A 17,332-nucleotide genomic window follows, 5' to 3' on the forward strand; every position below is an offset into this window, starting at 1 on the left:
TGGACTTTACCAGCTTTATTACTGTAAGCAATTCTGTAAAACCCTTGATTAAGTAGACTTTCCCATCTAAAATCACAAAACTGACCAATTACGTAGTCTCAAAGAAAATAAATTATCACTTGGGTATCGTGAGTGGTCGTTTTTGCACCAACGTACTCTTCCAATAAGCCTAATAATAAGCATTTTTTCTTTGGATTTTTTAAGAGAGAAAAATACCATAATTCCATTTCGTTCTATTGATCCAAACTGAAATAGATTTAGTTAAATAGTTTATTATACTATCAAGTCATTTATGTTGTTTTACAAGTAAGGCTGATGAAAGCGAAGGGCCTTGTAAATTAGTGTTTCTTTACACTGTGCATACAGGAGTTGGTCGGAGCTGACGTCACTTCGCCTCAAGCTATAGCACCGGACGCCACAAAAACGAAACAAAATGGCAAGTTAGCAGGAATAATCATGTTTTTTATTAACTCTAAAATTACGCGTTTTTATTTGTTAAAGTGTAATTATGTGTTGGTGGTCCGGGTATGCATCATTCCAAAACATAAAGCTCTTGTTCGAGTTGACTGTCCCTTTAATAAATTAATGTGCTCTAGTGGTGTTGTTAAACAAAACAAACTTTAACTTTTAGGAGATACGAAAATTTGTATTGTTTTGCAATACCTGAAAATATTCAGCTGAAATTTTGTGTATAGCTTTATCATGTTCTGTTACGGAACAAGTTTGACATTTATAGCAATTTATGCATTTTGCACTGAGTTTTTGTTCACGCAACCATTTCAACTATACACCCCACCCCACCCCCCCCCCCCCCCCCCCCCCCCCCCCCCCCCCCCCCCTCCGAGACTCAGAATTGCATGTCAATGCGGTGCATGACTGGTGTAGAAAGATGTAATTTCAAGGGAAAAAATTGAAAGATAAGTTCTCAAGAAGGCCGACGACTCTGGATAAAAAAAAGTCTGATGAGATCATTGAGTTAACTGGACGGGGAACATACCGATTATCTATTTAGAGTTAAACTTGAATCAAGTCTCTGACATCGCACATTCTGACATGCAATGTTGATTCTTACACTATTTAAAACGCATTCCACCAGCACACTTGAACATTTACCAAAAAAGGAAGAAACACTCATATTACATATCCTAATATAAATACTTTCGATGTTAAACAGTTTTGGGAGAGGCTACCCGATATATACTACTCAAAAGAATTTAAGGGTCAAAAATTTATAACCAAATAAGTTTCAGAGTGTATTAGATTGATGATGTAAACTACATCAAATTTTTTATTTATTGTTCCATATTTACAAAAACCCACAAATAAACGTCACTGTATACAAGAAAGTCACATGACATGCTGTCAAAGTTGAAGGTTGTCAAACATGAATTTTACACATTAGAACATTCGTTTAATAGTGTGTGAATCCACCCCTGGCGCGAATACACTCGAGACATCGTTGCCTCATGCTGTTGATCAGACGTCTGAAGAACTCTTGGGGAATGGCCTGCCACTCTGCCATAAGAAGTTGACCCAAATCATGAAGGTTGGCCGGAGGGGCATGGTTAATCCGAACTCTCCTGCCTAATTCGTCCCAGGCGTTCTCTATTGGGGCCAAGTCAGGCGAATATGCTGGCCAATCCATCCTGGCGATACCTTGTTGTCTGAGAAAGTCCGTTACCACCCTGGCGCGGTGGGGTCTGGCATTGTCATCCTGCAGAACTGCCCCGCCGCCAATCTGCTGAAGGCCTGGGAGAACCAACGGCCGGATAATCTCATTCAGATAGAGGATTCCATTCAGATTGCCATCCACCACATAGAGGGGGGTCCTGTGGTGGATAGAGATGCCGCTGCCACCACCGAACCGGTGACGTTGTCTAACGTTAACGTCAGCGAAGCGCTCCCCAGGACGTCTGTAGACACGAACCCGACCGTCGTTGAACTGGAGACTAAACCTGGACTCATCAGTGAACATCACTCGACCCCACTGAACACGTTGCCACCGCAGATGAAGCATGCGCCAGTGACGTCTGGCCGTTCTGTGACGTGGTAGGAATGGTGGTCGAACAGCCTGGCGACGGCAGCGTAGATTATTGGCTCTCAGACGATTGCGTATGGTTTGATCAGACACTCGAGTTCCAGTCGCAGTCCGCAGATTGTCACGTAATCGGCGTGCAGTGGTTGTGCGTTGACGTAGAGCCATAGTGGTGATGTAGCGGTCCTCTCTATTTGTAGTGCTTCGGGGACTTCCCGAACGTGGACGATTTCGAACAGAATTCGTTGCTTGGTACCGTTGCCACAGTCGGCCAACGACACTTGACACCAAGTCTCAGAGCAACATTTCTTTGCGTATTGACATCCTGAAGCCAAGCAATAGCCCTTCCTCGATCTTCGATAGTCAGTTGAAGTCGTACCATTGTCGAATTTGGAGTGTGCACCGTACACGAACGCAAGCTCCAATTATACGGAAATTCAGCATTGGGAACATGGAATACACGTGCAAAGCGTGCAAATGAAGCGCTTTGTGAAAAAGCAAGTTATGGGCACTTAGCAGACCTTTCGCTTTCGCCCTAATTTACGTGCAAATGTAAGCATGTTTTCGCCATTAGAACTAGTCGACAGTGTCAATGACAGTGGATTTTAATTCATTTATGGGTTGCTTAGACCCACTTTCGTCAAAATGGAACAATACCATGCGTGACATTATGGTCTAGCTAATATAATTGACATTCAGAAAATAATGTCGAAAATATCGTCTCACCCTTAAATTCTTTTGAGTAGTATATATATATGCATTTACAAAAAAATCTCAGAACCACCCCCCCCCCCCCACCCCCAACAAAAAACTTGATCAGCGTATTAAGGACGATATACACACTATAATTCAGTTAGCAGTACCAGTGCTTATAAAACCTTTTGAGTCCAGACTCATCTCTAATGACGTCACACGCATATAATTTGTATGGCGTTGCTATGACGTTCACGTCTCAGACTCTATTAGAGTCTCGAGTCTAGACTCTAAAAGTTTTATAAGCACCAGGCCATATATGAAGTTGTATTAATGGAGATGGCATATGTCAACAGCTATAATTTAACCGACTGACTGTTAGTCCACTACTTTTGTTGACAAATCGACTAACGATTTTGATAGTCAGCGTCAGCCCCACCAAGGGTGGAAATACTAGTCCTGTTAGTCAATATCACATTGCCGGGAGATATTTTTGCGTGTCATTCTGTCAGACCAGCAATTATTTTGCTTTTATACTCGCACTTTAGTTTCAGTAAAATATACTGACGTCCAAGAGAAACTTTACATACATAAAACTGAAATAATTTGATAAACATTGTTGCTAATCGAAAAGAACCAATTTAGAAACCACCTTACAAACACTTTGAATATATCACAAAGTACAGTTCGACGTTTAGATGTTGAACTTCATATCCCATCATGCCATTTGCTGGTTTTCTATAATACAATTTCAAGGCTTGTAAAGTTCTTTTGGACGTCAGTATATGTATCTGCATCAAACTATTTGTGAAATCGATTCCACAATAAAAGTGACATTTATTGGAATAATGATTATCTTGGTTATTTGTAACAAAACACATTATTTACATAAAGGCAATCACACTAGTCCAGCAGGTTTTGATTAGGGTCAGCAAAATGCATAACTTATCGTACCGATAGTCTGGCAGGAATTTCAATTTCGACCCCTGCCTACTACGGATGCTCACCCACCCAAAATAAAGTTATGTAGAAAGAAAAACAAAGTCAAAACAAGTACATGTATATCATTTCGTACAAAAATGAATGTTTAATCAGTCTCCATCAACCACACTGTTAAATAGCATTTAATGCATGTTATATTTCACGCAATAACTAATAACGCAAACACATTCTAGAATAATAACACACACATTCTTAGTATCCAATTCCCCTTACTAAAAGAAGAAAAAGTTTAAAAACCCAAACCCAACAAACTATTCCCCAACCCCAACCCCCCCCCCCCCCCCCCCCCCCCCCCCCCCCCCCCCCCCCCGTGAACAATATTAACTTTAGAAAACACAGCCAGTCTGAATGACATGAGACCGTAATACTAATATATATGAGATAGGTGTCAGAAGATGTCAGCTATATATACTTGCCTTTCAATTAATTAGGTGGGGGGATGCATCATTTTCAGTTCGGGTGCTGTACATAGCCCAGTGGTTAAGTGCTCACCTGATGCACGGTCAGTCTGGGATCGATCCCTATCAGTGCATGTAAAAGATCCCTTGCTAATAATGGAAAAATGTAGCAGGCTTCTTCTCTAAAACTATATGTGGTATTACCAAATGTTAGCCAATAAATCAATATCCAATAAATCAATGTGCTCTAGTGGTGTTGTTAAACAAAACAAACTTTTAATTTTCAGTTACGGGCCATAGCCCAGAGCTCACACTGAAAATAAATTTTATTTTAGTCAATTTTACGATACATGTATGTCAAGTAATTACAAAGAAAATCTTAAATGATTACAAATGCCAAGAAATGGTTAGTTTAAAGTAAAATTTATTAGCCAAAGACTAAATGTTGTAGCCATTTTGCATAGAAATTGGCAACTGGCTAATTTGGCAATGAACAGAGTAAGCCCTGCATAGCCCTTTGCCCCTACCCCACCCCCTCATTTCTGACGCCTATGTTCAAAATGGTCAAACTTAAACGACAGCAAGATTTGAAGACCCGATTTCAATTAAGACTGAAAACACAGAACCTGCTTCCAAAATGAATCAAAAAGGAACTTTGTTCTTTCCGACGTTTTGATTGCCAAAGTACCTATACTCTTTCCCATCTTGGTTATATTTGTACGTAGGTTTTGCGGGAAAATATTCCGCATTTAACGCAAAATTGTCCAGTTTATTTTGGTTATGCTTTTTCAAGGTCCCTGAATTCATTTCCCACGTGGGTGGAGTTGTGTCCTCCTCCACTACGGACACCGGGTGGACAGTCTTGGTCACCACTAGCTGACCGTCGTCCTGGAGGACGCAGTTTCTCAGGTCGTCCTCGGTCTCGGGCAGGCCATACGGAAACTTGACCCGCGTGATCTGTATGAGATGTTTCACAGACTTCAGCAACGTGTTCACCTCTGGGGTGTTCTTGTGCACAACTACTTCATTTATCTGAAAATAACAAGTGAGTGCATGTTCAATGAAAGGAACACAATTTTTTTTTTTTTAAAGAAACAAAAAAGAAAGAAATGAAAATATATTTGTCTGACAACACCTCAGCACATTTTAAATCACGGCTATTTGGTGACTTATAACATGATTATTTTAAAACAGAGATGAGATACTCAGATAGACTGAGAGAAAGAAAATCTGCTACTATTGGCTGCATTCATATGCATTTGTCTAGTCAGGATAGCACATACCATTGCCTTTGATGCACCAGTTGTGGGATACTGTTTGGGATGTGAAAAGAATTGCATTCTTCCTTTGCATATGTTAGATGAGGAAAATCAACAGACAAGTTTGTTTACATTTTTCCACATTAATCCTTTGAAAATCATAAAAAATGCCTACATTTGTTTTTAATTTGCAATACTTAGCAATTACATTATTGTGTACGACTACAATTACTGCTAGCAACTTCTAAATGATACATGACATACTATTTACTGGTGACAACATTAAATGAAAAATGTCACTGTCTGCTTGTGTACAGAATTAAGGCGTATGCTACTTGAATTCGTTTGAAAGACATGATATCAATTTAAAAAATACAAACTGAACCAATCTTTTAAAAAGCTGATAAATGAACTCTATACCATTCTTAAATAAAGGTCAGTTTTAACATTTCAGATCAAATCCTAACTATTATATGTATGTGCCAAAATGGCTGCAATTAGTTATAAAATGATGAAAAATCAAATCTCTTATCTGAATAAGAATTTTCACTTTCTATCTATCTGATTTAGGGGAGCATATTCAAGAATTGTAACAGAGACTGAAGAATTCATAAACGTTTTAATAAAAGTGGAGTTATTTCCCATATGATGTTATGATGATATTTTGATTGTTTTTCTACAAATCACTTCTCACTGGTGAGAACATCGTTCTGAAGTTTAAGGCCATTATGGGTCACAGGTGTGTAGAAATGGAAAATATTTCACTATCCCACCAGAACAGAAACAACTAAAATTTAGTAGCCAGACAGAATTTCTACTAGTCTGCCAGTCTATAGGACAATATATTACATTTGTATTAACAATATTATAATATATTATATACAGTGTCTTCACTTCAAATGATATACTAGTATCTTGACAAAACATTATTAACAACACTTGATAAGAGAGATCAACATCAAGTGTCAAACAAAATAAAAAAGACGGATAGATTGTCGGGTTAGTAGTTGCATTTTTAACTCGTCTGTCAGAATTTTTACTCGCATTTGGCGAGTGGGCGAGTACTTTCTGCAGTCCTGGGATCACGCAACTAAAACCAGAGTTGAAAAGTATCACAGTAACATAAAATAATAATAACAAAACTGAATTTAAAATAATAAAATCAGATCATCCATTATACTAATTTATAGCGTAAAAAAGAAGAAGAAAGAAATGTTTTATTTAACGACACACTCAACACATTTTATTTACGGTTATATGGCGTCAGACATATGGTTAAGGACCACACAGATTTTGAGAGGAAACCCGCTGTCACCTCTTCATGGGCTACTCTTTCTGATTAGTAGCAAAGGATCTTTTATTTGCACTTCCCATAGGCAGGATAGCACAAACCATGGCCTTTGTTGAACCAGTTATGGATCACTGGTCGGTGCAAGTGGTTTACACCTACCCACTGAGCCTTGCGGAGCACTCACTCGGGGTTTGGAGTCAGTATCTGGATTAAAAAACCCATGCCTCGACTGGGATCCGAACCCAGTACCTACCAGCCTGTAGACCGATGGCCTAACCACGAATTTATAGCATAATTCACTAACTGCCAAATGCTAGGTGTACCGGTAAGTAGAGAGGCAACACAGTTCTATATCTATGAAGACTACCGTATATCTTCGCCTATAAGTCGAATTTTTTTCACCCAAAAATTATTTTATAACTTGGGGGGTCGACTTATAAGAGGGTTAAAAAATTTCACCAAAAAATATTACTGTTTTGGGGATTATTTACAAGTTTTATTGTTGAAGTATGCCATGTATTTATACTCAAATATGTTAATTTGACACATTTATTTTTTATAACCTATTTTTTGGGGCATTATAACGGTTTTGGTTATGCGAAAAGGCGTACGATCTCACTCGCATGCCAAGCCAACAGTCCACTTAGTTAAATTAACAGTCATCACTAATAGCAAAAATGTAAACAATACTAACTACCTGTTGTCTGAGTTTATTTTGAAATCTGGTCACTGGCATTAATGGTTGTTCAAACAATGTTTTGTCGGTGATTAACTTCATGAATATTACTGAGCTTTCCCTTAAAATAGACTGATCTCTGCAGTTCACTAGAGCAATAGGGACACAGGGACACACATCATTTGGTACAAAAACCAGTGTACTTTTCAGAGTTATCCTCCTTACATGTATTAATATGGCGGCAAAACGTGATACTTTCAGTTTTATCGTAGTGATCTGTTGTCAGTGTTTATAAATAAAGTTGTTGTCTGTGCACAAAACCATCTGTACAGTGCCATACAGTAACAGTCAAACAGCTTTCACTCTCTACTAAGGGAATATTTCGTTTTGATGCTATGTAATAATGATAGTTTGATTGGAATAGTCTGATTATATCATAAGGAGCCAAAATCTTACCGGCTCTGCACAGGGCGGTCTTCCACAGGACGGTTCTGCACCGGACGGTCTATAGTATAGTGTACTAAGATATGGGGGTGAGTGGGTGGAGAGTCAGTAATAATAAAGATAATAATCAATAAATAACGTGTATATATATATATATGTATAACCAAAAAATAATTTATATAGTGACGACGGCTCTGTACAGGACGTTCCTACACAGCACGGTCTATAGTATACGCTGCAGTGAATGGTTACGAGTTGTTGTTCGTCTACACGTGTACTGAGTTATGGGGGGGGGGGGGGGGGGGTGAGAGTCAGTAATAATAAAGAAAACATATGTATATTGTGGATAATACTCAATAAAATATATATGTTTATGTGTATAACGTGTGCGTGTGTGAGTATTAAACGGCTCTATACAGGTCGTTCCTACACATGGCGGTTCTGCACTGGACGGTCTATAGTATAGTGTACTAAGATATGGGGGTGAGTGGGTGGAGAGTCAGTAATAATAAAGATAATAATCAATAAATAACGTGTATATATATATATATATATATATATATATATATATATATATATATATATATATAACAAAAAAATAATTAATATAGTGACGACGGCTCTGTACAGGATGTTCCTACACAGCACGGTTCTGCACAGGACGGTCTATAGTATACGCTGCAGTGAATGGTTACGAGTTGTTGTCTACACGTGTACTGAGTTATGGGGGGGGTGGGGGGTGAGAGTCAGTAATATTAAAGAAAACATATGTATATTGTGGATAATACTCAATAAAATATATATATGTTTATATGTATGACGTGTGCGTGTGTGAGTATTAAACGGCTCTATACAGGTCGTTCCTACACAGGGCGGTCTTGTATTTTATATACTTAGATATGGTGGGAAAATCATTAACATTAAAGGTAATAAATATATATTTTGTATAATACTCAATGCGTTCGTGATGACACCGTATACAAACGTGTATTTACTTTTCCCAATTAGAAAAAATGCAACAAAACACATTCTGATATTTAAAATATTACTTTACTGTTAAAACAAAATTATACGTAATTTCAAGTCACTCAGAAACCCGCAAACACTCTCCGTAATTTAAAAAAGTACTTTCTGGTTCCTTTCTTATTGAAATGAACGCCATCTTTGTGGAACTCGGCCGGGTATTGCATGTTCACACCAATCACACGTTTTCCAAACTTTTTCATGAGGTGTCTGTTGATGGAATTTCTCTGCTTACAATACGCTCTTGAGGTAAACCCGGGAGATTTCTTAAAGTTTCCTCGTCTGCTAATCTCTACGAAATATACTTCTTCAACTCCGAGTCGTTTGAACGATTGTTCTACTGCGCACAATTTATCAAATATATCTTTTGGTGAACTGCTCCCAGAAATGTCATTCCAAACAAAGTGATTTTGGCCATTTCTAAGTGTTTGATGAAATGAATACTGAGGTGTAGCAACCGGGAATAGATATTGTTTAAACCATATCTTTAATTACAATTGTGAGCTTTAATCTCTCAAGCTATACTTGTCCAGCATTCGATGAGAGAACACGTTTCCCAGTACTTTTTTTTACCTTTTAAAAAGGTTTTTCTACTGGGTTTTTCGTGTCGGGCTGCAAGTTATTAACCTTGTAAATAATTTAAATAACTTTAATTAAATACTGTTATGCTTCGTGTGTGTATATATGTATATAGATATAGATATAGATATATAGATATAAATATAGGTATAGGTATAGATCTACAGGTATGTATTGTGTTTGATGAAATGAATACCATATCTTTAATTACAATTGTGAGCTTTAATCTCTCAAGCAATACTTGTCCAGCATTCGATGTGTATATATGTATATAGATATATTGTATATATTAATTGTATATTGTTTCTGTATAGAATTATGTACGTGTATAGAATTATGTACGTAAATAAATTGATATTGATTTCCATGGTTGTTCACTGTTTTCTTCATTTAATTAACAGTTATCATCAATAAAGTAGCCCAAGTGCTCCCAGAGGGGTGGGTGGGTGGGTGTAGGTCATTAACTGAATTGATTACACAAAAGCAGAGTTTTAACTAGAAGGTGGGGGCTGCAGAACTCGCGCACGCGCTCTCTCTTTCTCTCTCTATACACCCGACATTGATGGTACACAGTATTTTACGCAGATATCACTTCTCTATTAGTAATAGTTAGTGAATTAAATTTGATCTACAAAAACGACGTGTCTATATACGGTAGACAAACGTTTATATTGTGTCACGGGGATCCTATAATACCCGTAACTGAATGAAACACGATTATCAAATTCTCTCTCCTAACTGTATATCTATTAGATCTCTCTGTAACGGGCGGTTATACCCGCGTGTGGCTCGTCTAGGTATGATCAGAGATAAGATCTTATATAAAGTATATATAATATAGCACGTTTAGTTCACTAGAAAACACAACAAAAACACAATACACTTTGGAATCTGTATTAACCTACGCTGACAAATGTACTGCCGCAGTAGTTAATTAACAACAACAAATAATAACAACCCAGAACTGATCACGTAATTAGTTAATCTCCAGGTGTCTAGTTTACACAATATGCTAATCACTTCACCGTGACACAACACCCACACGTGTGATAATTGAGAAACGCTTCCAGGGGAACTTAATTAATAAAGGAATTACAACTCTATTCCTAACTGGTTAATTTTTAATTAACCCTTACTACTCATTCAGTAACGTGTGATAATTGAGAAACGCTTCCAGGGGAACTTAATTAATAAAGGAATTACAACTATATTCCTAACTGGTTAATTTTTAATTAACCCTAACTACTCATTCAATAACCTTGTAATACAGACTTAATACTGGTATTACAATAAAGACAATAACCTACAGTTTACCTAGGTCCTCTAGGATGACTGGCTAAGCTTTAATAATTATTTAGAACAGTGAGCCTACAGTATACTGCGTCAGATGACCGGCAGCACCGTCTAAATAATATTGGTATAATACAGTATTAAAATATTTCGCATCAATCACATCAAGGTTATACAACAGAGCAGAAATAATATTTACCAATTTCCCTGGAAGCCTTCCAATATGTTTCTGCCCGATATCTCTAAACCCTAGCTTTTTATCATAAAAGCCGAATATCGCCTGGGGGTACATCGCGGCCCTCCCCCTATCAAGTGATATTTCCACAGCGACCACGCCGGCATATTTTTCTTAGATGGTCAGACTTACTGTCGCCAGTTCGCTAGAGATTCCATGGTCACGCGGAGGTATTACGTAACTACTGGCCACATGGCCTCTGCACCTAGGGTAAGTGCATATTGGGATGCACGGTCGCGTGAAGGTATTACGTAACAAGGTGCCCACCTGGGCTAAGTGCATATTGGAACTGCACACGGCCCTCTAAAACAATTAATATCGCCACAGGTGAAAAGAAATTAAGAGCATGTACCGTCACATATTGTCTAAAGTTAGCAATGTCCATTACTGATATAAACTGACAGAACACAACCAGTCGCACACATAACGAACGTACTGCGTAGCGCCATCCCATGTAGGTAGGACTATACCAATTAATTTCCAGCTGGGTCGAAGTTCGAGGTGCACCGAACTTTTGATAGAGAAGTTAATATCACAAGTCCTGTGATTGGTTATAAATGTGAGTGTGTTGATTGTAAAAAAAATTAGTTTCATCTGGGCTAAAAATGTATACAATTTTAATTTATCTAGTACCACTATGTCAAGTAGCCTTGTGCTTGGAACATGTATGGGGTACATGTAAAAAAAAAGTAGTAAAATTTTGTGCGAAACTAGGGGTGTTGTGAAAACATCTGGTTATACCGAAAATGAGCCATGAAAGGTACCATTTTCTGCAGTTAATACTTTGAGGTAGGGGTTGTAGTACTGATATTTATGGGTCATAGTTTGGTTGATATATTGCATATAGTGTTTTTAAACACAAAGTTAACATGGTCGCCTATGGGATTTGAATTGGTATTGTCCAACCTGTAGCGCTGGCTGCAATGACCCATACACGTCACGTGACCGTCCTGTGAAGAACCGTCCTGTGGAGAGCCGGCTCTGCACAGGGCGGTAAGCTTTTGGATACGTATCGATTATATTGCGATGTACAAAACGTGAAAACCGAAGTTTGTAAAATAATTTTCTTTTGTTCAAATATTGTACATTATTGTTCTCATGTGCTGAAAATAAGAAATATTTCAATATTTATAAGTTGTTTTTCATGGGTCGACTTATAAACGGGTCAATAAAAAAAAAATGTTTTCAGGGCTTGAAATTAGGGACTTGACTTATAGCCGAGATCGACTTACAGGCGAAGATATACGGTACTCTTTTCGAATAGCAGCAAGGGATCTTTTATATATATATTATCCCACAAACAGGATAGCATGTACCATGACCTTTACCATTGCAGGGCTAGCTCTAGGTCAGCAGAAAATTTTACAAAAATATCTATTACCTTAAAAAATTGCAATACCCCAATAATATTGTAACAAAATATCAATTATTACATGAAATTATTTCACCAAATTAAAATAAAATTTGCTAATTATTTTTTAAGTTCGCTATTGGAGTATGCCAGGTCTGGCCCTGCACTGGGCTACGTCCTGCTTACCACCCCCCACCCCGAACCCCAAATAAAGAACAATGGCGTTTGACGGTAAGAACATGGTCTATTCTAAATGGTTAAATGATAAAACTAAATCTGAGAATGCAGCTTTTAAAAAAAACAATCCAGTAAACCCTTTCTCAAGACTCACCTTGGTGTCAAGTCTTAGAGCCTTCATGGTTTCCTTTTCCCAGTAGGGCCTGCCAACAAGTGTCTTGATCCGTCGCACCATGTGAATCATCGACGGTTCCTCAGCAGAAAACTCGGACTGCCTCCGCTTCCAGTCAAGCAGAGGTTGAGCCCACGATGTGTCTTTTGGATCAGCAAATTTCGGAGGTTTCTTTTTCCATCGTACCAAGTTCAACCAGGTACAGGTTGGCTGGCAAAAATGAGACTGAAAACAAATATTTACCAGTTATTTACAACAAGGGCCATTCCGTGGTATTTGGTCCATGGGTGTGGAAATTTCAAAATGATGTTAAACTAAGTTTTTATTATAGCTTAAAGTTAACACCCTTAAGCACATACAAATATACTTTTATTGCCAATTTACTTATGTTTTAATGACAGTTTTATTTGAAAAAATTATTTTTGTAAGCCAGGACGTGACATCTGTTTTTTGGTAATATTTCATTACTGTTATGTCAAATTTAAAAATTAGGTATCAGGACATCATATCTAAAATACACTACATATAAAAATACTACTTTCCCTTCTTTCATATCATAATCAGTATATTAAATTATTTTTTAAAATATATAATGTCACATCCTGGCTGATTTGACATATAAAAGTTAATTTTATTTAAAAGCTATTTTTCAGAAATAAAAATCCTTTTTAATTCTCCTTCTTCTCAATGTTCCAAGTATAAATAAAAGGTATAATGATTACTGGTTGTATTAAATGATTAAAATAACCACCTCAAACTTTGAACCAGGACATGACATTGGGCCAGGACGTGACATTCAAGAGGGCATATTAAATTGAGTAAAGATTAAAAATGTATTATATCTCTCTACATAGAGAAATTGGCAAAACTGACTAGATAATGCACATGTACCTAAAAGAAATTGCTTTTATTTTCAATATTTTTGTTCTCGCCATCAAGAATCGGAAACGGAAAAATTGGACGTTTGTGGGAACATGTTCAGATATTTAACACTGATTTATGTAGATACAAAAATACTATTATCAATTAATTCTATGCTTCTATGTTTTGACCAAACAATGAATTATTGATAATCCACCAATTTAAAGAATATTGTATTTATACCAAATGTTCCATTTTGTGAATTCAAACTGGTGTACAAATAAAATAAATATTGTGTCAAAGAATTGTTCAAATACAATGTGCTGCTAAAATCTTAAGTTTATTCCTTGGCAGATACAGGTATCCAAACATGAATTGGCATAAACCAACATTTCTCCAGTGAAGGATGTAATTGATAAAGATATATGTGGAAGATAAAACTTGGGTTGGGGGAATTCAAATCAATACAGTTGTTGAGATTTTTGCTATTGTCATCTATCAACAGTTTATGTTAATATACATTGTTGATAGTTTGGCCTATCAGATAATGATGAACAGAAAGAAGAATGTCCAAAAACTACAATTTCTGTACTGACTTGGGTTTCTTATTTTGAATTCCAATTAAATCAGATGATCATAAAAATACCAACAAAAAGCAAAATATAATAATATATTAATTGTAAAATATATGGTAAATTGCAAACAAGAATTTTACAGAATTTAATGTCTGGCCTGCCATAAACTTATTTATTCAGTGTCATTGATAGTGCATCTGTAGATATATATCTCAATGCATGTTAAAAATGTTTTTAAAACATTAATTTATGAAAAATGTAGCTACATCTGTACAATCAATATTGAGCTAAATGCAAACATTTATGCCGCAGCCAACGAAAACGTTATACCTATACTTCATTTTTTTAGTTTGTACATGTATTGTAATGTAAAGGTAAGACAAAAATCACCAGACTTAGCAACATCAGGATAAACAATGTTGTTAACAGTATGGTCACTGGTTATAAAAGTATATTATATGAATATTGTATGAGAACATTTATTTTGCACAATGACAGTTCAATTTATTAGGATTTTATGCAGTTATTTTGATGATAAAAACACTTACAATGGTACATAATGGCTGCGCCCGTTATAAATATATAATGGTCGTCACATTTAACTGTTTTATTCATTAACTATACGATTATACTTGTTGATATTAAGCAATAATGTGCATTATATATCGTTGAATATGCATACCAGGCCAAATGCCTTAATTGTCCCCTCCTTTAAGTAGTTGTTTATGGACTTTTAAAGTTTGATGGTGTATGTACATGTAGATTATGGTTCTGACTAGATATAGCTGATATGTTATTCACGACATTACTTGCTTGTTGCAAAATTATTCATTATATAATATATTATGTTTACGTCAGCGACTAGCAGTTATACCGGGCATGTGTTTACATGTGTTTGGCATCTATTTCACATGGAAAATTACATCATTACGGAAGATGGATCATTTTAATGAAAAATAAAATAAAATATGTGTATTTAAAACTATATTTGTTGTACTACGATAATAATAATAAGAACTGTGTTTTAGTCGTAGATTTACGTTTACATGCAAAACTAGGCTTACGATGTTTAGTGAAATTGGGCCCTGACATTTAATTGAAATCTAACACTTGTATGTCAACTCAATCAATGGCAAATCTATCGGATTAACTTCTGCAAATGTTTAATGTAGAGAATTGTAACAGTGAGACTCATGATTTTCGTGAAATATATGAATGGACCTTCACACATTTAGGCCCCCCTATGTGACATTTTGTATGCTAGCCCTGAGTAAATTATTTACTTCTACAGTTTTTACCTCTTTTACCTGGTATTATATTATTGTAAATAAGGGAATTAATGGCAAAAAACAAAACACAACTGGTACATGGAGTGGGATGCAGTCGATTCGTCCACTGGACGATTCGTCCACGGACGATTCGTCCACTGAAAAGTCGTCCACTGAGGAACTCGAGACGATTCGTCCACTACACAAAATCAGTTCCGGACGATTCGTCTACTGGGTTTTTATTTTCCCAGTACATTTCGTCCACGGCCTAAATAATGTGTACTACATGTAAGTGGGGGCTAAATAAATTATTATATATATTTTACCCCGTATTTTTTTTGCTGTGTCATAAATTTACAAAGGTGAAAATAAATTATATTGCATTAGAATACGCTTGGTAGATGTTTTTGTAACAATGCTCTGCAGACATAATTCTTTGGTGTTTCTATTTATTCGGTTATTATTTGTTTCTATAATGTACGCCTTTCACGCTACATGTCGTAGGATGTTTTTCGTACAATATGCCCAGTAAAGATAATCTTTAGCCCTTCCCTTTCAACTTGTATGGTTTCTGTTTGCTTTACATGTGTACTCTATTGTGATATCGTGAAGTAATTAGCAATGCAGGATCATTACTGCTTAAGCTTGTTTCACCAAGTTGGATCCAGTAGCGTCTAAAACAACACGCCTTATTTCAAAGCTGCACCGCTAACTACCTGTATGGACGGAATGAATGAATGAATGAATGAATGAATGAATGTTTAACGACACCCCAGCACGAAAAATACATCGCTATTGGGTGTCAAACTATGGTAATGTAAACAAATACGGTGATGATCAACATCAATATAAACATTCAAGATTTAAATAAAGACAGTGTAAAGAATTGTGCAAAAATATAAATATCACAGATAGATACTGACTTTTACTCAAAATTTCAATTTGTGTTGTATTGGCCATTCTCAAAGAGAATGATACACCCCTGCACCACGGTGAGGTTACAGCACGCTCAGGGGTGTATGGACGGATGCAACGGCTGAAGCATAGGAATTCTTTGCCATTTGGAGACGCTACACCAATACGAAATTACTGCCAAAGAATTGATTCGTGCTGTTGTGAGATTATCCATTCATTAGTCGGCTGACTGTTGGACGTTTCTCTTCCAGTGATATTTGAATGGATAATCTCCTACAGTGATTTGTGCAGTTAACGACGAAATACCATTCATCGATTCTACACTGAATCCGGGGTGGGCGTGCCTGAACCCTTGTGGATATGGGCACGTAAATAGAGTTCCCATTCCCCTATTTACCACATCGTGTACGAGCGAGTGGACGTATCGTCCGTGGACGAATCATCCGCATGATAATGAATACAAACAGTTAATAAAAACTGGATAGTAATGTTGAATTCTAACTCTATTTTACTTTTTTGGTTATAGCATACCACAAAATAATGTTAAGAAATGATTACAATGTCAAAGAAATAACTATTAATATGTTTGAAAAAAATGCAGTCATCGAGTGGACGAATTGTCCGAGGTGAGTGGACGAATCGTCCGGTGGACGAATTGTCTGTGGACGAATTGTCCAGTGGACGAACCGTCTGGAAAGCCATGGAGTCATGGACATGGACGATCAGGTCAGACTGAGGTTCACATTCAGACTCAGTTTGTTTCACATATTTATAACGAATAATCAATGTCAGACGAGACATCGATGAGATCGAGAAAATACTTGTCTTGATATCGTTGTGACAGTATTTGTCTTTAATTGTTTCGATTTCATTATTATAAACTATTTAATTCAATACAATTACTTATGATTACAATTAAGTATTATTACCTGTTTCAAAACGGACAACATGGACGCCGCCATACTTCTTCTGCTGTTGTAAATTCCTTCCCATGTAATTGATGAACTAAAGTGCTACGTTTTGATCGTCATTCAATGGAGGTGATTTTTATTTCATTTGGATAATATGACTTTGACCTGAGTAATTTA

General features: G+C 36.6%; 1 protein-coding gene across 1 annotated transcript; it reads right to left on the reverse strand.

Annotated features, from left to right (window-relative positions):
- Window positions 1-3,782: 3,782 nt before the first annotated feature.
- LOC121375954 lies at window positions 3,783-17,219 on the reverse strand. Its single transcript, XM_041503696.1, has 3 exons — window positions 17,174-17,219; window positions 12,608-12,850; window positions 3,783-5,160 (listed from the first exon to the last, which is right to left on the reverse strand). The coding sequence occupies exons 1-3, from the start codon at window positions 17,204-17,206 to the stop codon at window positions 4,771-4,773; spliced, it is 666 nt and encodes a 221-aa protein (XP_041359630.1). The 5' UTR covers window positions 17,207-17,219; the 3' UTR covers window positions 3,783-4,770.
- Window positions 17,220-17,332: the final 113 nt, after the last annotated feature.

The sequence above is a fragment of the Gigantopelta aegis genome, chromosome 6, assembly GCF_016097555.1.
Source record: "Gigantopelta aegis isolate Gae_Host chromosome 6, Gae_host_genome, whole genome shotgun sequence".
Classification (NCBI taxonomy): Eukaryota; Metazoa; Mollusca; class Gastropoda; order Neomphalida; family Peltospiridae; genus Gigantopelta; species Gigantopelta aegis.